The 24,558-nt window shown below is 42.4% G+C and overlaps 1 protein-coding gene across 1 annotated transcript in view; it reads left to right on the forward strand.

Moving 5' to 3' along the window:
- fstl5 (follistatin-like 5) overlaps positions 1 to 24,558 on the forward strand; it is a 1,003,829-nt gene that overhangs the window by 531,361 nt on the left and 447,910 nt on the right. The window contains exons 5-6 of the mRNA XM_068021658.1: positions 3,353 to 3,549; positions 16,977 to 17,097. Of these exons, the coding sequence (XP_067877759.1) occupies positions 3,353 to 3,549; positions 16,977 to 17,097 (318 nt within the window). The remainder of the gene's footprint in view (positions 1 to 3,352; positions 3,550 to 16,976; positions 17,098 to 24,558) is intronic.

Here is a 24,558-nt window from a genome sequence, read left to right on the forward strand (position 1 = left end):
ACAGAAAGAGGCCACTTGGCCCATCGTGTCTGTGCCAGCAAAAAAACGTTCCACCCATTCGAATCCCACCTTCCAGAATTTGGTCCATATCCCTGCAGATTACGGCACTTGAGGTACATATCCAGACTTCTTTTGAATGAGTTGAGGGTTTCTGCCTCAACTACCCTTTCAGGCAGTGAGTTCCAGACCCCCACCACCCTCTGGATGAAAAAATCTTTCCTCATCTCCCCTCTAATCTTTCTACCAATCACTTTAAATCTATGCCCCATAGTCACTGACCTCCCTGCTAAGGTGAATAGACCCTTCACCTCCACTCTATTCAGGCCCCTCAAAATTTTGTACATTTCAATCAGATTTCCCCTCAGCCTTTTCTGTTCCAAGGAGAACAACCCCAGCCTATTTAATCTTTCCTCATAGTTACATTTCTCCAGTCCCGGCAACATCCTCGTAAATCTCCTCTCTACCCTCTCTAGTGCAAATTCATCCTTTCTGTAATGAGGTGACCAGAATTGCACACAGAACTCAAGTTGTGGCCGAACCAATAATTTATACAGTTCCAGCATAACCTCCCTGCTCTTATGTTCCAAACCACAGCTAATAAAGGAAAGGATTCCATATGCCTTCTTAACCACCTTATTGACCTGTCCTGCTATCTTCTGGGATCTGTGGACATTTAGTCCAAGGTTCCTCACTTCCTCTACACCTCTCAGTATTTTCCTATTAATTGTGTATTCCTTTGTCTTGTTTGACCTCCCCAACTGCATCACCTCACACTTCTCTGGGTTGAATTCCATTTTCTGCCCATCTGACCAGACCATCAATATCTTCCTGCAGCCTACAACTAGCCTCCTCGTTATCTACCACACAACCAGTCTTTGTGTCGTCTGCAAAGTTCTTGATCATGATCCCCACATTTACGTTCAAATCGTTAATATACACCACAAAAAGCAGGGATCCAGTACTGAGCCCAGCGGAATGCCACTGGAAACGGCTATCCAGTCGCGAAAACACCTATCAACAATCACATTTTGTTTCCTGCCACTGAGCCAATTTTGCATCCACCTTGCTGCAGTTCCCTGGATCCCATGAGATTTTATATTTTTAACCAGTCTGCTTTGTGGGACCTTGTCAAAAGCTGTGCTTAAATCCATGTAGACCACATCAAAAGCACTACCTTCATCTATCTTCCTTCTTATTTCTTCAAAACATTCAACCAAGTTGATCAGACAAGATCTTCCCTCAACAAATCCATGCTGACTATCCTTAATTAATCTGTGCCTTTCTAAATTACAATTCATCCTGTCTCTCAGAATAGATTCTAATAATTTTCTCATTACTGAGATTAGACTGACTAGCCTGTAATTATTCGGTCTATCCCTTGCTCCCTTTTTAAACAGAGTTAGCAGTCCTCCAACCCTCCGGCTCCACACCTGTATCCAGATGGTTAGAACTTCTATTTGCTCTCTTGCTTCTTTTAACAGCCTGGGGTCCATTTCATCTGGCCCTGGTGATTTATCCACTTTCAAGGATGCTAATCCCATTAATACATCCTCTCTCCCTGTGTTGATCAAATCCAATACTTCACACCCCTCTTCCTCAACTACAACATCTGCATTGCCCCCCTCTTTTGTAAAGACAGACACAAAGTATTCATTAAAAACAATACCAACATCTTCTGCCCCTACACTTAGGTTACCTTTTGGGTCTTTTATGGGCCCTATTCTTTCCTTAGTTATCCTCTTACTCTTAATGTATTGATCAAACATATTTGGGTTCAAATTGATTTTGCTTGCCAATATTCTTTCATGCCCTCTCTTTGCTTTCCTAATTTCCTTTTTGATTTCACCCCTCCACTTTCTATACTCCCCTCGGCTTTCTGTTGTATTGAGTTCTCTGTGTTGGGCATAAGCTTTCCTTTTCTGCCTTATCTTACCCTGTAAGCTCCTTGACATCCATGGGGCTCGAGATTTGGCCATTTCACCCTTTTTCTTTTGGGAACATGTTTACTCTGAACCCCTTGCATCTTCCCTTTGAATGCCTCCTGCTGCTCTGACATTGATTTACCTTCAAGTAGCTGTTTCCAGTCCACTTTCACTAAATCACTCCTCAGCTTAGTAAAATTGGCCTTGCCCCAATTGAGGACTCTTACTCCTGTTCTATCTTTGTCCTTTTACGGAATTAGGCTACAACTGGCTGAATTATGATCACTACCGCCAAAATACTCTCCAATTGCCACTCCTTCCACCTGCCCATCTTAAAACTAAGTTTAAAACTGCACCCTCTCTTGTTGGACCTGCTACATACTGGCCAAAAAAGTTCTCCTGAATGCACCTCAAGAATTCTGCTCCCTCAATTCTTTTCACGTGAGAACTATCCCAGTTAATATTGGGGTAGTTAAAATCCCCTACTATTACTGCCCTATTGTTCTTGCACTTCTTAGTGATTTGCCTGCATGTTTGCTCTTCTATCCCCCTCTGACTATCTGGGGATCTATAGTACACTCCCAGAAGTGTGATTGTCCCCTTTTTGGTTCCTTAGCTCAAACCATGTGACCTCATTTGATGAACCTTTCAACATATCATGCCTTCTCACAGCTGTAATAGATTCTTTGACCACAATTGCCACTCCTCCCCCCCCCCCCCAGTTTCTTATCCCCCTCCCTAATGTGTCTGTAAACCCTGTAACCAGGAATGTTGAGCTGCCATTCCTGTCCCTCCTTAAGCCATGTTTCTGCAATAGCTATGATATCATACGGCCACGTGTCTATCTGTGCTCTCAGCTCATCTGCTTTATTTGCTATACTCCTTGCATTGATATAGATACCCTTGAGCACTGCCAAACTCTTTCTTTTTATTTTCTAACCTCTGTTCCCTCTGCCTTCCAGACTGATCCATTAACTTCCTGCCTTCCATTTTCATTTCTGATTTTATCCCAACTTAGTCTAACCTCAAGTCCCCATCCCCCTGCCAAATTACTTTAAACCCTCCCCAACAGCACGAGCAAAACACCCCGCAAGGACGTTTTGTCTTCTTTTTTGGTTTGGTGCATTTTATGTTTAAAAATGCTCCTGTGAAGTCCCTTGGGATATTTTACTACTTTAAAGGGGGTATATAAATATAAGTTGTTGTTGCTGTTGTAGTGCTCTGGTTGACACACTTGCATTGATTCCTGTGGCATTATTTTAACTTGTTAATGCAACTTTTTATGTGCCATGGAAGAATTTATTTCTGTGTTGCACTAAAACATCCTAATTGTTGACACAACTTTTAGTAGCAGTTGTGATTTTTATTTTGGCTTGGTGGCATCCTTCGGAACCGACCGACCCTAATCTCCTGTCTTATTTTTGTTGCAGGTGACAAGTGTAAACTGATTGAATACAGCAAACTGAAAAACATGCTTCTGGATCTCCAGAATCAAAAATACATCCGACAACGAAATAAAAAAGAAAATGAAGACAAAATGTCTCTTAAAAAGTTGTTGGTGGATAACATGTTTGAATATTTCGATTCAAATGACGATGGGCTTGTAGACAGCAATGAATTGGCTCAGGTGGGTGAAAGAATCCATGAAAATGAAATCAATAATGTGTGTTGTGAATTCTTCTTTACAAGTGTAAATTTAAAGAATTATAGCAGAAAATAGAGATCTTTTTCTTTTTAACTCTGTTACAAGTTTGCTGGTTCAGGACAGCTCAGTCTGACTCCCAATCTAATGGAGAATCCAACAATAAGATGTTACAGTCCCCACCACTTACACTGTCCACACTTACCATAGGTAGCCGATCTATTGGGCAAATACTTAAAACATGTTAAATGCGTTGTCTATTTCAGGCAGTTCAATAAGTTCTTCTCACCTCATTAATATATTTGTATTTAAATCATTCCACTGATCAGTCTATGTCTGTTTTTAGCCCATGCTCTCTTTCATTGTGAATAATCACTCATTCTGAACTAGAATTCCCATCCATGGTTTATTTACCAGTAACTACTGCAGACAGCCAATTAATCCTGTCGTTCCTGCAATTCCTGCAGATTACCAGCTCTTGATTCATCAATCGATAATTTGGGAACAGTGGAAAATCTTTGGTTTAAATCCAGGGCAAACAATCTGCTGATCCTTTCATGTTAAATTTTCTTAACAAATAACAGTGTGGCTGGAAATGTAATTTAATCAGCCATTTGTTTCTTCCTCTGTTCTTGTTTTCTTTCCATGTCTCTAAAAGATGATACACCATTCAACGCTTGTAGTGGGCTAATCACTGTAACACAAATGCGCTCGCTATAAACAGTGGAAACTGGTAACTGCCATCCATGAGTTATTTTGATCTCTATAAATCAAAAGTTTTATCTTGTTGCCATATACATCCACAAAATCAGCTGTAAATCAAAGCTGGCTGTACTGGGCAGTTCGGGAACTATTTTGAAGTTCGGGAACTATTCCAATAAATGAGAATTATTGGAAGATTAAGGGTATACTTTTATAGCTTTTTGTTATGCCAACACAATAGTGGTGCAGATGATGTAGAGGCTTAGGATGTGATGGTAGCGTAATGGTAATGTTACTGAGTTAGTTATCCACAGGCCCAGGCTAATGCCCTGGGGACATGGGTTCAAATCCCACCACTGCGGCTGGTGGAATTTCAATTCAACTAATTAGTAAAAATCTGGTATTAAAAGTGGATGACACAACACTAAGAGGAAATGTAAGTTGTGAGGAGGATGCAAGGAGGTTTCAAGAGGATTTGGACAGGCTCAGTGAGTGGGCAAGAACATGGCAGATGGAATATAATGTGAATAAGTGTGAAGTTATCCACTTTGGTAGAAAAACAGAAAGGCAGAGTATTTCTTAAATGGTGCGAGGTTGGGAAGTGTTGCTTTCCAAAGGGACCTGGATGTGCTTGTTCATGAGTCACTAAAAGCTAGTATGCAGGAGCAGCAAGAAATTAAGAAGGCAAATGGTATGTTGGCCTTCATTGCAAGGGGATTTGAGTACAGGAGTAAAGATGTCTTGCTGCAATTGTATACAGCCTTGGTGAGACCGCAGCTGGAGTATTGTGTACAGTTTTGGTCTCTTTATCTAAGGAAGGATATGCTTCCCATAGAGGGAGTGCAACAAAGGTTCACCAGGATGGTGGGATTGTCTTATGAGGAGAGATTGCAGAAACTGGGCCTGTATTCTCTAGAGTTTCAAAGAATGAAAGGTGATCTCATTGAAGCTTACTAAATTCTTACAGGTCATGACAGGGTCGATGTGGAGAGGATGTTTCCTCTGGCTGGTGAGTCTAAAACCAGGGGACACAGTCTCAGAATAAGGTTCAGGCCATTTAAGACTGAGATGAGGAGGAATTTCTTTACTCAGAGGGTGGTGAATATGTGGAATTCTCCACCCGGAGGGCTGTGAAAGCTCAATGATTGAGCATGTTCAAGACCGAAATCAATAGATTTCTGGATACTAATGCCATCAAGGGATATGGGGATAGTGGGGAAAAATGGTGTAGAGGTAGATGATCAGCCATGGCCTGTCTGAATGCCAGAGCAGACTTGACAGGCCGAATGGCCTACTCCTGCTCCTATTTCCTATGATCAACAATGCTTACAGTATGGAAGTGAGAAATAAGTTGTGCAACAGGAAGTCTTTATGAAATCGAGCTGCTAACAGGTCTCAGTTTACTTACATGTTTTCTCTTTAACAGTTTATTTGTTAATTTTTAAGCCTCCAACCATGAAATGCTCTTATCATCGAACAGATTATCTTTAATTAGTGCTATTAACAGGGCAGTGTTCTGTGGAGAACTTTATACATTCTCTCTCTTCTGATCAAAGGTAGAAAGATTCCACAGTCTGGACAGGGATGAATGCAAGAGTGAATGTAATGAACATACCAAGGAGCTAAAGGGCTCTCAAATGCTCTGATCTATGTAGGCTATGCTTTGGAGACTCCCGATCTTTGCCTGTTATTTTTTGAATTTGTCCTTTGAAACCAACTGCCTGATCTTTCTATTTTGTTGGCTCAACAAAACTTTAATTGATACCTTTTAAAAAAAAGTCAGAGTTCAAAGTAAATGGTCTGTCAAAGTGCGACAGAATTTTAATTTGTTAATGGTTTTGATATAAACTGGTCTCATATTGTTTAAACAGTACATGATTAGTCAGTTTAATTTTTTGAAGCAACCCATAGTAATCGCTTGCTGGTGGGTTCTGTGCATGTATATTTCGCAGTAGCTCATTTAATTAACATAGTGGAAAGTCATTTATTACCTAACAATAGCATGAATGAGAAAGTCAAAGTGTAACCTCTGACAATATACTTATTACTTGATTCATGTAGCATTAATTTGTGCTAGCCTCTAGCAAGTATTGTTAGATCTCAATGATTAGTATAGGGCATGACTTACCAGTTGTTTGCTAATCATAGTATCATAGAAATCTACAGCACAGAAGGAGGCCATTTGACCCATTGTATCCACACCAACCCACAAGGAGCCATCCAGCCTAATCCCACTTTCCATTTCTTGTTCTGTAGCCCTGTAGGTTACGGCTTTTCAAGTGCATATACAAGTACTTTTTAAATGTTACAAAGGTTTCTGCCTCTACCACCCTTTCAGGCAGTGAGTTCCAGATCCCTACCACTCTGTGGGTGAAAATATTTCCCTTCAAATCCCCTCTAAACCTTCTACCTCCTATCTCTTACCCTAAATCTATGCCTCTGGATAAGGACCCTTCAACCAAGAGGAATAGAGCCTTCCTATCCATTCTATCTAGACCCCTCATAATCTTATACACTTCAACGAGGTCTTCCCCAAGCCTCCTCTGTTCTAAAGAAAACAGCACGAGCCTATCCAAGTTTTCCTCATAACTAAAATTCCCCAGTCCAGGCAACATCCTTGTAAATCTTTTCTGTACCCTCTGTAGTGGAATCACATCTTTCCTATAGTGATGGGACCAGAACTGCACACCGTGGGCAGGAATTAGTGGAGCCGGTGGGGCTCCTGGCGCCAAGCCAAAAAGACGGTGGGGACCCTGCCTCGGCCATTCATAGCCCCTGCCCCCTAGCTCTATTTTACAGCATCAGGCCAATTAACAGCCCAGCGCTGGGATCCCCGTCTCTTTAAAGACAGAGATCCTGCTGCCAAGGGCTGCTGGCCAATCAGAGGGTTGGCAGCTCAGCAGTATCTGCAGCATCACCAGGAGTGGTGGCCACAGCTGGTACTGCAGAGGCCTTGGATCCAGGCCCAATGGAACAGCCCTGGACCCAAGGTAAGTGAGGTGGGGTCACCGGGGCCGGTTTGCCAGGCCCTGGCAATGGGGGAAGGGAGAGTGTGCATTGAGTGCAGGGGAAGGGGGTTTCAGGGAGGTGGGTTGGATTTTGCCGGGGGCCCTCCATTGGCCACAGATTGCAATCCACTGGTTACAATTAAAGAAATATTTCAGATTGTAAGAAAGTGTTTTGAGCACACTCATGATGTTGTTTCACACAGTAACCAGAGAAATGTTTTATCACTTTCCCCCCCCCCCCAACTCCAGCCAGCTGCCATAAAACTTAATGAGAATGCCATTTCTCCTGTTATCCAGCATGTTGCTAATGGTGGGCCATTGATCTTTGTAACCTGGCAATTTAACTGGTTCTAACGTAATGACAGAGCACATCTGTGCTATTGGATAAATTATCGAAGACATTTTCTGTGTAACAAAAACTGTTGAGTTATTTTCTCAAGACTTATAGTCGAGTATAAGATGCAAGAAATATACAAAAATGTAATTTAAACAAGAATTGTACCAACAATTGTACTACAATTAATTTATGTGTATACTTTTTAACACTTATATACTCTGATTGGAATTTACCTCTTTATTGAATCCATGCTGATGCTCAGTAAATCCTGACGCAGCATTTATGATTCATGAAATAATTTTTGTTTCATAGTATGTCTGTTCAAACAGAGTTGTTGCTGTGTTCACAATTAAAATATCTGTTTATATTTTAAGATTATAAGTCTTTATGAAATGGTTTTGGTCTTAATCCAGTACTGTTAAAGTGGATTTACTAAATAATAGGCAATGAATGAGAAATTGGGCTCTATATTGCAGCAGGTGCCAGCGCTATAGAAGCCTTGAATCAAGGAAATGGTGCTGCCCACACTTCCAGCCAGTTGTGGCACAGCTCACGTGACACCTCAGCTGGGAATGCTTCTGTTTGTGCTGCAGTCAAAGCTGAAACAGCAGCCACTAGCTGCTTCATCATACTTGGGTCTGCTACTGTTGCCATGGAGTCGGTCACAACTTCCATGGTTGAGAGGATGGTCTCCAAGCTCTGTCCGATGTCCTCTGCCATTGTGGAGTCGGACTCCTCCATGCTCTTTGACAGTAACAGGAGACTGTTGGCAAGCCTGCAAATGTGCCAAGCATCTTGGTATACACCTACATGTTTAGTTTAGAGATACAGCACTGAAACAGGCCCTTCGGCCCACCGAGTCTGTGCCGACCATCAACCACCCATTTTATACTAATCCTACACTAATTCCACATCCCCACCTGTCTCTATATTTCCCTACCACCTATCTATACTAGGGGCAATTTATAAAGGCCAATTAACCTATCAACCAGCAAGTCTTTGGCATGTGGGAGGAAACCGGAGCACCCGGAGAAAACCCACGCAGACACAGGGAGAACTTGCAAACTCCACACAGGCAGTCCCCAGAATTGAACCCAGGTCGCTGGAGCTGTGAGGCTGCGGTGCTAACCACTGCGCCACTGAGCCATCCCATCAAGATCCTCATCTGAGTCCCCTGTAGCAGAACTCATATGCAACCATACCCTCTGGGGAGCTGGCACATGCACTACCCTTTCTCCCCGGCCTGGCTGCAGACCACTTATACCCAGTGATTCAATACGTGCTGATCCCAAATATACTAGCCTCTAATGTACGCGCAGTGCCAGTATTTGAGCTGTTGCTGCGATTGTCAGATTAAGTGGTGGTGCTTCCTCATTGCTGGTATACGATCATAGGACCAGAGGAGAAAGGAGCAAGAGTAGGCCATTCAGTCCGTCGAGCCTATTGTGTTCAAAATTAAAATATCGGTTTATATTTTAAGATTATAAGTCTTTATGAAATAGTTTTGGGCTTAATCCAGTCCTGTTAAAGTGGATTTACTAAATAATAGGCATTCAAACAGATCATGGCTGATCATCTACCTCTGCGCCATTTTTCCTCACTATTCCCATATCTCTTGATGTCGTTGTATTCAGAAATCCATTGATTTCTGTCTTGAACATGCTCAATATTTGAGCTGCCACAGCCCTCTGGGGTAGAGAATTCTACAGATTCACAACCCTCTGAGTAAAGAGGTTCCTTCTCATCTCAATGTTAAATGGCCTGACCCTTATTCTGCGACCGTGTCCCCTGGTTCTAGACTCACCAGCCAGAGGAAACATCCTCTCCGCATCGACCCTGTCACATCCTGTAAGAATTTTGTAAGTTTCTGTGAGATAATTTCTCATTCTTCGAAACTCTAGAGAATACAGGCCCAGTTTCTGCAATCTCTCCTCATAAGACAATCCCACCATCCCAGTGATTATTCTGGTGAACCTCCGTTGCACTCCCTCTGTGGCAAGTACATCCTTCCTTAGATAAGGAGACCAAAACTGTACATAATACTTTAGCTGCAGTCTTACCAAGGCTTTATACAATTGCAGCAAGACATTTTCACTCATGTACTCAGATCACTTTGAAGGCCAACATATCATTTGCCTTCCTAATTGCTTGCTGCACCTGCATACTAGCTTTTAGTGACTCATGAACAAGGACACTTAGGTCCCTTTGGACATTAACACTTCCCAACCTCTCACCATTTAAGAAATACACTGCCTTTCTGTTTTTTCTACCAAAAGAATCACTTCAAATTTATTCACATTATATTCCATCTGCCATGTTCTTGCCCATTCATTTGGCCTGTCCAAATCTCCTTAAGCCTCCTTGCATCCTCCCCACAACTTAAATTCCTTCCTAGTTTTGTGTTATCCGTAAATTTGGAAATATTATAATTGGTTCCCATATCCAAATCATTTATATAGATTGCATAGAGCTGTGGCCCAAGCACTGATCCTTGCGGTACCCCACTAGTAACAGCCTGCAATCCTGAGAATGAACCATTTATTCCTACTCTCTGCTTTCTGTCTGCTCACCAATTCTCAGTCCATTGCAGTATATTATCCCCAATCCCATGAGATCTAATTTTGTTTCTGAATCTCCTGTGTTTTTTTTATTAATTCATGGGATGTGGGCATCGCTGTCTAGGCCAGCATTTATTGCCGATCCCTAATTGCCATTGAGAAGGTGGTGGTGAGCTGCTTTCTTCAGCTGCTGCAGTCCTTGGGTTATAGGCACACCAACAGTGCACCAACAGAAGAGAGTTCCAGGACTTTGACCCAGTGACAGTGAAGGAACGGCGATATATTATCAAGTCAGGACGGCTGTGGCTTGGAGGGGAACTTGCAGCTGGTGGTGTTCCCATGCATCTGCTGCCCTAGTCCTTCTAGGTGGTAGAGGTAGCGGGTTTGGAAGGTGTTGTCTCAGGGCCCTTGGTGCATTGCTGCAGTGCATCTTGTAGATGGTACACACTGTTGCCACTGTGCGTCGGTGGTGAAGGGAATGAATGTTTGTGGATGGGTGCCAATCAAGCGGGCTGCTTTGTCCTGGATGGTGTTGAGCTTCTTGAGTGTTGTTGGAGCTGCACCCATCCAGGAAAGTGGAGAGTATTCCATCACACTCCTGACTTGTGCCTTGTAGTTGGTGGACAGGCTTTGGGGAGTCAGGAGGTATGTTACTCGCCTCAGGATTCCTAGCCTCTGACCTGCTCTTGTAGCCATAGTATTTATATGGCTACTCCAGTTCAGTTTCTGGTCAATGGTAACCCCCAGGAAGTTGATAGTGGGGAATTCAGCCTTCATCAGGCCATTGAATGTCAAGGGGAGATGGTTAAATTCTCTCTTGTTGGAGATGGTCATTGTCTGGCACTTGTGTGGTGCAAATGTTACTTGACGCTTCTCAGCCCAATCCTGGATATTGTCCAAGTCTTGTTGCATTTCTACACGGACTGCTTCAGTATCTGAGGAGTAATGAAGGGTGCTGAACACTGTGCAATCATCAGCGAACATCCCCACTTCTGACCTCATGATTGAAGGAAGGTCATTGATGAAGCAGCTGAAGATGGTTGGGCTGAGGACACTACCCTGAGGAACCCCTGCAGTGATGTCCTGGAGCTGAGATGATTGAGCTCCAACAACCACAAGCATCTTCCTTTGTGCTAGGTATGACTCCAACCAGCGGAGAGGTTTCCACCTGATTCGCATTGACTCCAGTTTTGCTAGGGCTTCTTGATGCCATACTCGGTCAAGTGCTGCCTTGATGTCAAGGGCAGTCACTGTCAGTTCACCTCTGGAGTTCAGCTGTTTTGTCCATGTTTGAACCAAGGCTGTAAGGAAATCAGGAGCTGAGTGGCCCTGGCGGAACCCAAACTGAGCGTCACTGAGCAGGTAATTGCTAAGCAAGTGTTGTTTGATCACACTGTTGATGACACCTTCCATCACTTTACTGATGATGTGGGACCTTATCAAAAGACTTCTGAAAATCTAAACTCATCACATCCACTGGTTCTCTCTCCTTATCTATGCTGCAAGTAACATACTCAAAAAACTCCAACAGGTTTGTCAAACATGATTTCCCTTTCACAAATCCATGTTGACTCTGCCCAATCATATCATAATTTTCCAAGTGTCCAATTATCTCATTCTTTATAATAGATTCTATCATTTTCCCTACTACTAACGTCAAACCAACAGATCTGTTGTTCTCCGTTTTTTCTCTTGCTCCCTTCTTAAATAGTGGAGTTACATTTGCTACTTTCCTGTCTGCAAGAACCCTTCCAGAATGTGTAGAATTTTGAAAGATAACCACCAATGCATACACTATCTTTATGGCCACCTCCTTCAATACTCTGTGATGTAGCTCATCTTCTCCAGGGGATTTATCAACTTTGAATCCAATTAATTTTTCGAGTACTACATCTTTATTGATACTAATTACTTTCAGTTCCTTGTTTTTACAAGTTCCTTGGTTCCCTAGTATTTCTGGGAGATTTTTATGTCTTCCTCTGTGAAGACAGGTACAAAGTAATTGTTTAGCCTCTCTGCCATTTCCTCATTCTCCACCACAAACTCTCCAGCCTCCACCTACAATGGAACCACATTTTTCCTTGCTAATTGTTTCCTTTTCACATACCGAAAGAAGCTTTTACAGTCTGGCTTTATGTTCCTAGCTAGCTTACATTCTTAATCGTGTTCCCCTTTATCAGTTTCTTGGCCTCCTTTTGTTGGACTCGAAATGGCTCCCAATCCTCGGGCTTACCACTTTGTCTGGCGATCTTATCTGGAGTTGCTCTGTCTTGCTCGTGGATATGTTATGGCAGGCCAAGTGAAAGTTGGGTATCTGAAAGCAGCAAAGTCAGAAGGGAGGGGTTGGGGTGAGAGAGTCACGTGTTGGGGATAGGGTGTAAAGCAAGAGGTTTATGGTCAAACCATCTGCAGCTTGTACATCATGCCAGGTGGCAGAATGAGTGTGAGGTGGGAGTTGAGAAGGGACAGAAGGAAGTAACATACCACCATCCTGAATGGTTGCAGCAATGCCAGATGCTACGGGCTCCGTTGCAGCTGGCCTTGAAACTCGGAGCATCATCGCCTCCATCAGGCTCGGTGAATGAATGCACGCCTGACCCCATTGGTTTTCTGTTGTATCTTTTATTGTGTGACATGTTGTTCGGCAATGCCAGTGATTGTGTTGCACTGTGTTTGGGTGTTGTGCATCCATAGCTGAATAGCTGGAGATATGTGAAGGCAGCGAAAGGTGGGTGTGAAGATGGGATCATTGGAAGGTGTATGAGGGTGAGGTGAAGTATGTGACTGTTAGGTGTGAATCCTGAGTGCTAGGGACTGCTGATGGGTGAGTGATGAGGGTGTGGTGCATTGAGCAGCATGAGAGGTTGGTGGTGCAGTGGGATGAGATGTCATGTGAAGATGCGTTCACTGACCTTGACCACTCACATAAAATTCTTGCGTCACTGCTTCCATGTCCTTAGGGCCAGAATCTGGGAATTGACCTCGCTGGCTACCTGCTTTCGCTCTCAGTGGAGGACGTTCCTTGAGGGCTTCTTGTCTCCCAGCGGAAATATGGCTTCCCTCCTCCTGTCCACTTCGACGATGAGGGGCTCAAGTGCTGCATCCGTGAACTGCAGAGCCCTTTGTCTGCCCTGATGTTACATTTCCTTCGTTTGAGTTGCATCAGTGGTATTCAACAGCAGTCTCCTGTGAATTAGTGCACCTCCACTTTAAGAGAGACTGACTGCCTTTAAGAATTGGACGCTAACTGCAATTTGTGCTAGCCTCGTACCCTATTAAGCCCCTGGTTTGAAGCCACCCAGCCAACAGCATGTGTTGTGTTAGCGGGAATGAATCTTGAAGAATCACTCGACACTCAGGTCTGCTCCAATGTCAAACAGTTTATTACGCCAGCGGGGAGCAAGTCACTGGTCTGTCCAGATGCCTCTCCACCGAACAAAAGAAAATCATCAATACTTATACATTTTCAAACAGTTACTCAGCCCATCCTGGCTGGACATGGTCCAATCACAACGATTATAGATCATATACATTGATTATTAGAGTCAATAGAAGTGGTTACGAGGCATTGAGGGACTGCACAACCAGCCCATAGACAGATAGGGGATTACTCATGATGTTTTCCATTCCGTCTTATCCATTATCCTTGGTTCTCATGTACGCGTACCATCGTATCTTGACCTCGTTACAGGCTGGTACCTTTGTCAGGATTCCACAAGGACATCTGCTTTCCATTTAATGAGTCTTTGTTTGAATTTATGTTACTCAGCTCCTGTGTGGAATGTGGTCAAGTTGGCTAAGCCCCATGATGCTTTGCAACCTCTTAATTGTTCACTAAGATTATACGTTACTGGTTACTCAAATAACATTTAAACACTATGATATTTACTGCAGGTGCCTCTGCGCTTGGGAAGACCCTACAACATGTTGTGACACCCTTTCCCAACAATATGTGCAGATCAATTCCTTCCCCGAATATCTCCAATTTAATTAATTCTATCTCTGATTTTATTAATGAATAAAATTAGACTTGGATACTTATTGATCATATTTACATTTGCATTTGCTGTTAGTAACTTGTTTATTCCAAGTATATTAATTAATCAGCAGCTACTAATATGATTTAGTTAACAATCTCACTCCTCAATAAAGACCAAAGTTGATACAATTCTTCAATAAACTGAATACCACTGCTTCTTCTTCTTTGGCCTCCTTGTCTCGAGAGGCAATGGGTAAGCGCCTGGAGGTGGTCAGTGGTTTGTGCAGCAGCACCTGGAGTGGCTATAAAGGCCAATTCTAGAGTCACAGACTCTTCCACAGGTGCTGCAGATAAAATTGGTTGTCGGGGCTGTTACACAGTTGGTTCTCTCCTTGCGCCTCTGTCTTTTTTCCTGCCAACTGCTAAATCTCTTCGACTCGCCACGCTTTAACCCCACCTTTATGGTTGCCCACCAGCTCTGGCGATCGCTGGCAACTGACTCCCACGACTTGTGATCAATGTCACAGGACTTCATGTTGCGTTTGCAGACGTCTTTAAAGTGGAGACATGGACGGCCGGTAGGTCTGGTACCAGTGACGAGCTCGCAGTACAATGTGTCCTTGGGGATCCTGCCATCTTCCATGCGGCTCACATGGCCAAGCCATCTCAAGCGCAGCTGACTCAGTAGTGTGTATATGCTGGGGATGTTGGCTGCCTCGAGGACTTCTGTGTTGGTAGTACGGTCCTGCCACCTGATGCCAAGGATTCTCCGGAGGCAGCGAAGATGGAATGAATTGAGACGTCGCTCTTGGCTGACATACGTTGTCCAGGCCTCGCTGCCGTAGAGCAAGGTACTGAGGACACATGCTTGATACACTTGGACTTTTGTATTCTGTGTCAGTGCGCCATTTTCCCACACTCTCTTGGCCAGTCTGGACATAGCAGAGGAAGCCTTTCCCATGCGCTTCTTTAATTCTGCATTGAGAGACAGGTTACTGGTGATAGTTGAGCCTAGGTAGGTGAACTCTTGAACCACTTCGAGAGTGTGGTCACCGATATTGATGGATGGGGCATTTCTGATGTCCTGTCCCATGATGTTCGTTTTCTTGAGGCTGATGGTTAGGCCAAATTCATTGCAGGCAGCCGCAAACCTGTCGATGAGTCTCTGCAGACACTCTTCTGTGTGAGATGTTAATGCAGCATCGTCAGCAAAGAGGAGTTCCCTGATGAGGACTTTCCGTACTTTGGTCTTCGCTTTTGGATGGGCAAGGTTGAACAACCTGCCACCTGATTGTGTGTGGAGGAAAATTCCTTCTTCTGAGGACTTGAATGCATGTGAGAGCAGCAAGGAGAAGAAGATCCCAAATAGTGTAGATGCAAGAACACAGCCCTGTTTCACACCGCTCAGGATAGGAAAGGGGTCTGATGAGGTGCCGCTATGCTGAATTGTGCCTTTCATATTGTCATGGAATGAGGTGATGATACTTAGTAGCTTTGGTGGGCATCCAATCTTTTCTAGTAGTCGGAAGAGACCACTTCTGCTGACGAGGTCAAAGGCTTTGGTGAGATCAATGAAAGCAACAGAGAGGGGCATCTGTTGTTCACGGCATTTCTCCTGTAGCTGGTGAAGGGAGAACAGCATGTCAATGGTGGATCTCTCTGCTCGAAAGCCACACTGTGCCTCAGGGTAGACCCGCTCAGCCAGCTTCTGGAGCCTGTTTAAAGCGACACGAGCGAAGACTTTCCCCACTATGCTGAGACATTTTATTATCAATCTGTACTTATTAAAACAATATAAAGATATGCCACAAATATGTATCATGCTCAGTTGTAACATTCCTGCTTTTCCAAAATTTCTAGGCTTGTTCAGAAAGAGTGAACATTTGAATGAAGTACTAGAGAATTACTGGTACATAACACAAGACCAAGCATCAAGTGTGTTTCAGCAGTGGGGAGGGGAGAAAATCAGAGAGAAGAGATAAAACAGAATTAATTATTCAACAAGTTTTACAAGAAGTAATTTTATGAAGATGTATAAGTGAAAAAAAAGTTGTAACTGCAGTTTAGCAATTTTAGACATAAAAACAACAGTTGTTTAGTAAATGACAACTAAATATTAATAAATATTAAACATAAATTGAAACCAAATTATTATATTTTTTTTAAATTGTGATGAATTTGAAAAATAGACATATGTGTATCTCAGGATATTTAAAACTGGAGTATAACTGTATCCAGTCTAATGGGGTCTATTGGAGAGTTGTCAGTGATGGGGCTGTGAGTCTCACAGATTACTTTACAGAGAAAAGGAAAATAACATAAAATGTTAATGTAATAAAATTTGATGATGATAGTCGAGCAGTAAAAAGATGCATCTAATAGACTGGATAGACAAAAAAATTGCATGCCCAATAAAAGGACTGCAGTAAAAACAACATAGGTTTTTATATATATAATAGAAGTAATTTAAAAACATGGATGGGATGTCTGGAGCCACGGGCAAATAATTGTCTATAAGAAAGTCATACTGATAGCATTACAGGAAACTGGCAGAGCTGAAGAGCAAATGTATGTTTATGATGCTGACTCTCCTTTCAATGATATTTGTTTGATGTCCTCCATGTCCCTTTCCCTGCTTCCAGAAATTACATCGGCTACTTCATAATGATTATTGCAGTAGATTTGCAATTCTGCTGCTGCTTTTTTAAAAAAAAATGTTTTTCTTCCTTCTATTGTAATTTTACATTTCAATGGGAATATATGACTTAGTCAGCTGTTGCCTTTTGTGTGATGATTAATAATAAGTCATTGTATTTTTCTTTTACCAGGTAATTAAACAGGATAGGCTCGGAAAGGATCTCTCTCAGTGCTCATTATTTGATCTGCTGAAATATGATGACTATAATAGTGACAAGCATCTAACACAGGAGGAATTCTACAGAGCATTTCGTAAGTCTAAAATCATTAGGTTATATTAGATGGTCAGAAAATGTGTAACTGGTGCTAATTACGTAACTAGCATACAATGGAACAGTCATGAGAAATAACTGTCACAGAAATATTTTCATTCCACATTACAACATAAAGGGTGATCTCTGTTTGACCTCTAACAGCACTCTTGCCTTTAACCACATACAGTAGAAAATATAATGCCAATCAACAAATATTCCCCTAGTAAGCACACTCTTCGCAATGCATAGGAGGAACTCAACTTACCAATTAACACTATTCAAGCAGTCACAGAAATGACAATGAAATTTGTTTTGTTTTGTTGCTTTGGGATACTGTTGTAAGGCCGATTCCGCAATCCCAGCGAGATCACACACTGGCAAAATGATGAGCTGGCCTTGCTGAGTACTGTGAGGCCAGTTATAAATATCATTTCTAAATGCTTTCAAGCAGTTTGAGCCTTGCAGAGGGAGTAAGATGATGAGGGTTACAAAATACTATAAGTTTGCAGACCTTAGAGGGCTGTAGTTCAAAATTAATGGGATGCACCCACTTAAATGTAAGTGGCTCATATTGAGATGAAAAATGTTGAAGGCTTTTTAAAGGCTAAGAAACAATTTTGAAGGCACTCTAAAGGAAAGAAGCGATGAATGTGAATGAAAGAACATAAAATCCAAAATGAACAGAGTATGTTGAGAAGTGGTAGAGTAATTCTGTCCCCAACTCAGTCTCCTGTTAATGACATGAAGCTGCAGGAGGTAGGTACAAAGAGAGTTGCCCTATTTGAAACTTGAGAATACTCTCTCCAGAGGATAGCAGTATACCATGATGAGCAGGAGGTGGCAGCCAGACTGAAAGCTGTGTGCAGTACCTGCAGTTTCTGATAACAGTTGCAGGTGAAGGCACATTAAGGAATCTGGTCAGGTAAGACTACCCAACTGTACATTGTGCCAGGTATTTCATTCCACAATGTGTTGCCTAGAAACCTATTCCAATTTACTGCTTACCAAGCTTCCTAAAACTTTGTAGCACTGTCAATGGATCTCATGCGTACCCATACAACAATCAATAAAATGTACAACTGAAAATCTTGCCGCACTCGTATCTTCCATGGATTTCACACAAGTCATTGTAGCACAGAGTTGGTCACTAAATGATACCAGGATAGGCTTTAGGTGGGCAGATGGCACTAATCAGTGGCCCTGTACTTTGGAATATGCACCAACGTTAAGCACCCATGTCATGCTATTTAGTAGAAAAGGAAATTTCACCTATTTGATCCAACTATGGATCGAAAATGAACTGATATTACAGTACTGGCCAACAATAAACCACAGGCATAACAGTTGAGGACAAGCATCCTTTCAAGTTTCTCCAGCCTTTCCTCATAATTCAGTTGTGTGACATTAGTGATCCGCTTTTTGGCTTTTCATTATACTGCTTCCAGTACTTGAATTTTCCATGTGTCTCAGTGAACAAACTTGGACGCAATATTCAAGCTACAATCTGACAAGGTTTCAGCGCATCGTACTCCAACTTATCTCTAGTGACTTAGCAACATAATACAGAATTTGCTTTGTTGATTACTTTTCCATGGTGACTAGACATGTTAACTCTTGGGTCCACTACCCCTCAAATCTCTTTGAACTTTCCTTACCCAATTCAACACCATTCAGGTAGAGCTTATAACATTTTTATAAGGATGGCTGGAACAGTGTGATATCTTTGGGAAATATGATACATACCTTAGTGTTTATTTAGTTTAGTTTAGTTTAGAGATACAGCACTGAAACAGGCCCTTCGGCCCACCGAGTCTGTGCCGACCATCAACCACCCATTTATACTAATCCTACCCTAATTCCGTATTCCTACCACATCCCCACCTGTCCCTATATTTCCCTACCACCTACCGATACTAGGGGCAATTTATAATGGCCAATTAACCTATCACCCTGCAAGTCTTTGGGAGGAAACCCACGCAGACACAGGGAGAACTTGCAAACTCCACACAGGCAGTACCCAGAATTGAACCCGGGTCGCTGGAGCTGTGAGGCTGCGGTGCTAACCACTGTGCTCCCCTAAATGTTTATAAATGTTATGAAGTAATCATACACTGAGATGGTCAACCTGAACCTTTTAATATATTTTGCATTCCTTTCTATTTTCAATATATACTCAATACATATGGAAATAGCATTTTAGTCTTATTTCTTCTCTCTGAACTGTCTTCCTTTGTCCCTCCTAAGCTACAATTATGCCATCCTATACAATATTCCTCTTCATTGCTATCTTACTGTGTTGAAATCAGGAGTTGTCATGTCATCTCCCACTCTAATTCATTCCTTGGTCCCACGTCTGGCCTATATAAGACCCTCTATCTGGTCTAAAGGTTCTAGTCTTTACTCTGGGTATCAATGGCACACAACAACTTGGATACTGTTCCACTATATGTGGTACACCTTTATTATTTCATTTAGCAATAGTACAAACTTATGATAATACTGATTGCTGAGCAGCCTCACAAGCTAGAGTTCGTCACGGTGGTCAATCCGCCGATGAATTTTCCATGTGCCACTTCCGGATGGCTGACATTGCCACCCTAACCACTGCAGCAAAGATGTTCCTGTGGGCTCTTTCTTAATACTTTTTCACTATGGCCCTGTTCCATATAAGGTAAAAGCTGTCTCTAACTCCTTCAGTTGGTCTGCAATTACCTCACTGTCCTTTGGAAAAACAAGGTATATGGCTACAGCGGGGGCGGGAACCCAACAGGAACGGCACTCCCTGCCACCCCCTCAAATTTAGACCGAACCCCTCCACCTCCAGCCTGCTCCTGCGGGGCACGTAAAATTCCTGTCAATGAAGCATCATAGGATAAAATTGGTCTAGAATTGATAAAACAAGCAAAAATGAATTGGCTGTCTGTTTTACTTTTCCATTTAAAAAAATCAAATGCAATATAAAATGAGCTGCTGTTTCATTATCACCCATTTCACACTACCACCAAAAACTAATGTCACACCATGTCGATCTCTCTTACCCCTCCTCATCCAGAAATCTTAAACTCATGATTGTCGCTTGGGAGGGAGGTTCCATTTATATATTGACGGAATGATGGTTCTTCCATAGCATTCTTAGTATGCCATGAATGGCTATGTGCATACAGTTAATGATGCCATGTACCTAGGGGAAGATTTAATTTTGGGAAAACTTGTGTTGTTTCTTTATCTGATGCTATGGGTCACTGATGAAATTGTATGTAGATGGATGCCTAGTGAAGCAAGACTTAGACTGATGTGTGTCAAAGCTGCTGACTCTTGAGATGTTCCCTGTGCATACCTTCAAGGACCCAGTGTCAGTGCTGGCTTCTATCATTCCTCTTAGTGTCATGTGATGGTAGGCAGCCCATGAAAGTTTTCTTGGAGCAGATGGCAGAGCTTATTCATGGCCTCCTGGCTGAGCCTGAACTTGGTCATGCACCGATGTCCATGCTGCCTATGTAGCTGGGTCTGTTGTAGCAGACCTTCTGTTTGGGTTACTACCTACTGCGAGTATTTTGCCTCCTATGTTCACTGCACTCCTTGGCCATCCTCTTCTACTCCTTCTCCTGTTGCACTGCAAGATACCTGGGAGTGGCTGTTGTAATTTTTCCCAGTGTAGAAAACTCTGTTATTCACATCAAATAGAGGAAAATATGGTCATCAACGATGCCACTCATTGAACTGATAATGGGAGGGATAGAAAACCATATCAGCAGCAGAATAGTCAATTTAGAAAGGGAAAGCAAGAAATCTGACAGTAAAAGGAAAGATATATAATTACAATTGTATTAGAAAAGGGGTGGTTAAGCGTAATGTGGGCCCTTTAAAAACAGAAGGGGTTAACATTGCAAATGAAAATTAGAATAGCAGACGTATTGGATAATTACTTTGTGTTATTCTTCACAGTAGAGGAGGACGATGCTATACCTGACATTCCAGGGAAACTAATAATGAATGAAGGACTAAAATTTACTAAAGTTAATGTAAGGAAGAAAACAGTATTTGAAAAAGTAATAGGACTAAAGACACCATTGAATGGTGGAACAGGCTTAAGGGGCTGAATGGTCTACTCCTCTTCCTATGTTCCTATGCTCCTGATTTTCTAAATCTGAGAATGAAATTCATGTTGGGTGGGAGCATAAAATGGGAGATAGCGAATTGGCAGCCTGTTTTGCATTCCGCCTGATTGTCTTGAAAATAAGACCAAGTATAAAACAAGCTACCAGTTTGCTATTGCCCATTTTGTTCTACCATACAAGACAATTTTCACCCCTTTGAATGTTTTATTTTCTAAACTTAAAAATCGAACCTTAGGTAATTTAGGTTGGCAATTCATTTTGTACAGTCCTGTGTAGCCAGATAAGCTGATCACTGCAAATATGTACTCCATTAATTTGAGATATCATTATGTTCTTTTTTTCTAGAGAATGAGGGAATACAAATCAAATTACAACATAATCTGATTGCCCACAGTAGTATAAATTAATTAGAAGGAAATAGGGAGTATGTCTTCTTTATTAACAAGAAAAAAAGCTTTGAAAAGAAGGCAATCAATCGTCTTACAATCTATACACTGGATTAGTGGAATCACTGGGTTTTGTTTTGCATATAGTTTACTAGAACAAAATTCTGATCAATCACACTTTTTGAATCTTATTGATTTTTTTCTTCACTAGTCCTCCCCATGCTTTGATAAGTGTGCCTATTTTATAAATCTGGTAGTTGTATGTAGCAATATGAAACTAATTGTTCAGTTATACCCTGCTGCTTTGAGTACATTTTTAAATTTAACATTATTAAATCTGGGGTTCAAATGTGACATTCATTCATCTAGCCTCTCTAATTAACTCATTGTAAGTGACATCTGATTGTATTTTAACAGTACATATGTCACTGGTTTCTGGTCCACGAGTGTCTGTTTCTTGATTACTAATTCTTCCTTGATTTAAATTGTTTAATTAAACAAGCAAGAACAATTTGCTTCTCATGCATTATGCAGAAAAGAATAATATTGGTTGCTCTCGTCTTCCTTTCAAATTATCATGTTCTTTCTCCCCTCTCCCCCACCCCCATCATCTACTCTGTAAAATATGCTGGAAGAAGTATAGTTGTGCCAACCAACCCTTGAGCAAAATCTGAAAACTCAGAAGAACAAAGCTGTAGTGATGTGAAAATGTAATCTAGATTCTGAACTGGATCACTACACCCATGCTTCCCATTTTGATTTTATGTGCAAAGCAGAACAATGAGGGGAATTTTATACTCTTCCCCATGTTGGGTTTGGAGGTGGGGAGAGCATATATTCAGGCGAGATGGTGGCAGGGGAGACCCCACCACCTTCCCGCCTCCTCCCAAATTAGGTCCAGAGCGGAAAGGCCTGTGAACGGCCTTCCCGCCCCGCTGCCAATTGAGCCCCTTAAGTGGGCAATTAATACACACTTAAGGGTCTCATCCTGCCGCTGCTGCCGGAATTAGCCCAGCGGTAGGCAGGCCTGTTGCTGCATGGAGAGCATGCCAAGCAGACCCATGCAAGTTGCTTGCTGGTTCCGGGGGTGGCAGGGTTGTTAGAAGGCATTTAGTGCCTGAACGAGGGACCTGACATCAGGAAGGGAGAGGGTCCCGCTGAGAACTACCCCCCTGCCCTTGCTGACAACCCCTCTACACTCCCGTCCCTCTCGACCCACACCCCACAAAAACTCTCCCGCTGGGACTTGCCTGTGGCCTGGGTCCAAGGCCTTGCATGAGTGCCGTACCTGCTGCAGCCACTGCCCCCGTGGTGGCGCTGCTCAGTAAAAGATCTGTCACCCTCTGATTGACTGACAACTCTCAGCAGGCAGGACTTCCATCGCCGGGGTCCTTGATACCAGGGAAGGCCTGCCGCTATTCACTTAAGTGCCTAATTGGCAGTTGATTCGGCGGGCCTTCCAGAGGAGGCGAAACGTGGCTCTCCCAGGTGCTTTTGTCAGTGATCAAGACCCCTATCGTCCAGACAATATCCCAGGCAATAATGTGTGTATCGTATCGTTATTTCTACAGTTGAAAAAAAGCTTGGCCAAGTGCGTGCCATTTTGATTTCTATTTCCTTCACAGTGTGTCTAGCTGTATATAACTGCACAGAATTCCAACTACCTGTAAAAACTGAATATAATTAGAATGGAAGAACATCCTATTAAATTCACGTGTTCAATTGATCTTTCTAGAAAAGCATGTAGTATAATGTACGTAAGCTGTTGCTGGATAGATTATGTATATCGGCCTTAAGCATTATAATGGGATGTGATGTCACGAGTCTGAACCTCGTGTTGATTAGTGTTAATGCAAATGCCTTAGAGATAAGACCCCTTTAAGTAAACTCCTGTTTCTTTGACCCAACATCTGCTATCTTCATTTAATATTAATGGCACACTGATAATTATAGTATATGGCGGCAGTGGTAAAACAAACTTCTGTAGGGTAAAGACAGAATATATTGAAAACATCGGAGAGAAGCATGGAAAAGTTGATACAATTACTGGAGAGCTTCGAGCGAGCAGCAGGGCCCAACCAAGCCAAGGTGTGGCTGGGATGAATCTGAAGATGCGACAGGTACTGTACTGCGTTGGGTCTAACAGCACAACCAGACAAGGAGCAGATCAGTACTTTATGCCATGAGAGAGAGTGCAGACAACATTTTAACTACCCTGGGAATCAAGGAAAAGGAAACGCCATAAGGCAAAGTAGTAAAAGCCTTGGAGGGATACTTTAAGATCAAAAAGAATGTTATCATAGAAAGGGCAAAATTCAACAAATGCACCCAAAAAAATGGTGAAAGTATCGATTTATTCATTAATGATCTGTATAAAATAGCAGAGGATTGCAAATACAGGAGCTTGTGAACTGATTCAGGACAGATTAGTAGTCGGGGTTATGGATGAAGCACTGTCAGACCAGCTTCAGTCGAAAGAGGATTTGACTTTGCAAAAGTCCATTTGTGTTGAGCAGGCTGGCAGAGGCTTGAAAATTGAATTGACTACTAGTTTGGGGGGATCAGGGAAGTCCAATCCTGAAAATTCTAGAATCAGTTGAATCTATGGAGAAGACTGATTATAAAGGCACCAGAAAGCTAAGAGGTGGGAAACACATCTACAGGCAGCGACACTGAATTGCAGTAGGCGTGGCTAGGAGAGGCACCCGCGGGAAAATTGCCCAACCCGGGAAGCTGACTGTTGCTGGTGCAAGAAAAGGGGGTACTTTCAGCAGGTCTGTTGCAGCAGAAAACAAATGCTGCAGACCAGCAAAAAAAAAAATGAAATAAAAGAAAAACAACCAATCAATACTCCCTTGGGGAAGTTCAAGAGAAAAATGAAGATTGCTGGGAAGCAGAAATCTTGGCAGGGAAAAATAAAACCAACTTCAAGTCAGATACAGGAGCAGCATTTTC

The sequence above is a fragment of the Heterodontus francisci genome, chromosome 1 (genome assembly GCF_036365525.1).
Source record: "Heterodontus francisci isolate sHetFra1 chromosome 1, sHetFra1.hap1, whole genome shotgun sequence".
NCBI lineage: Eukaryota > Metazoa > Chordata > Chondrichthyes > Heterodontiformes > Heterodontidae > Heterodontus > Heterodontus francisci.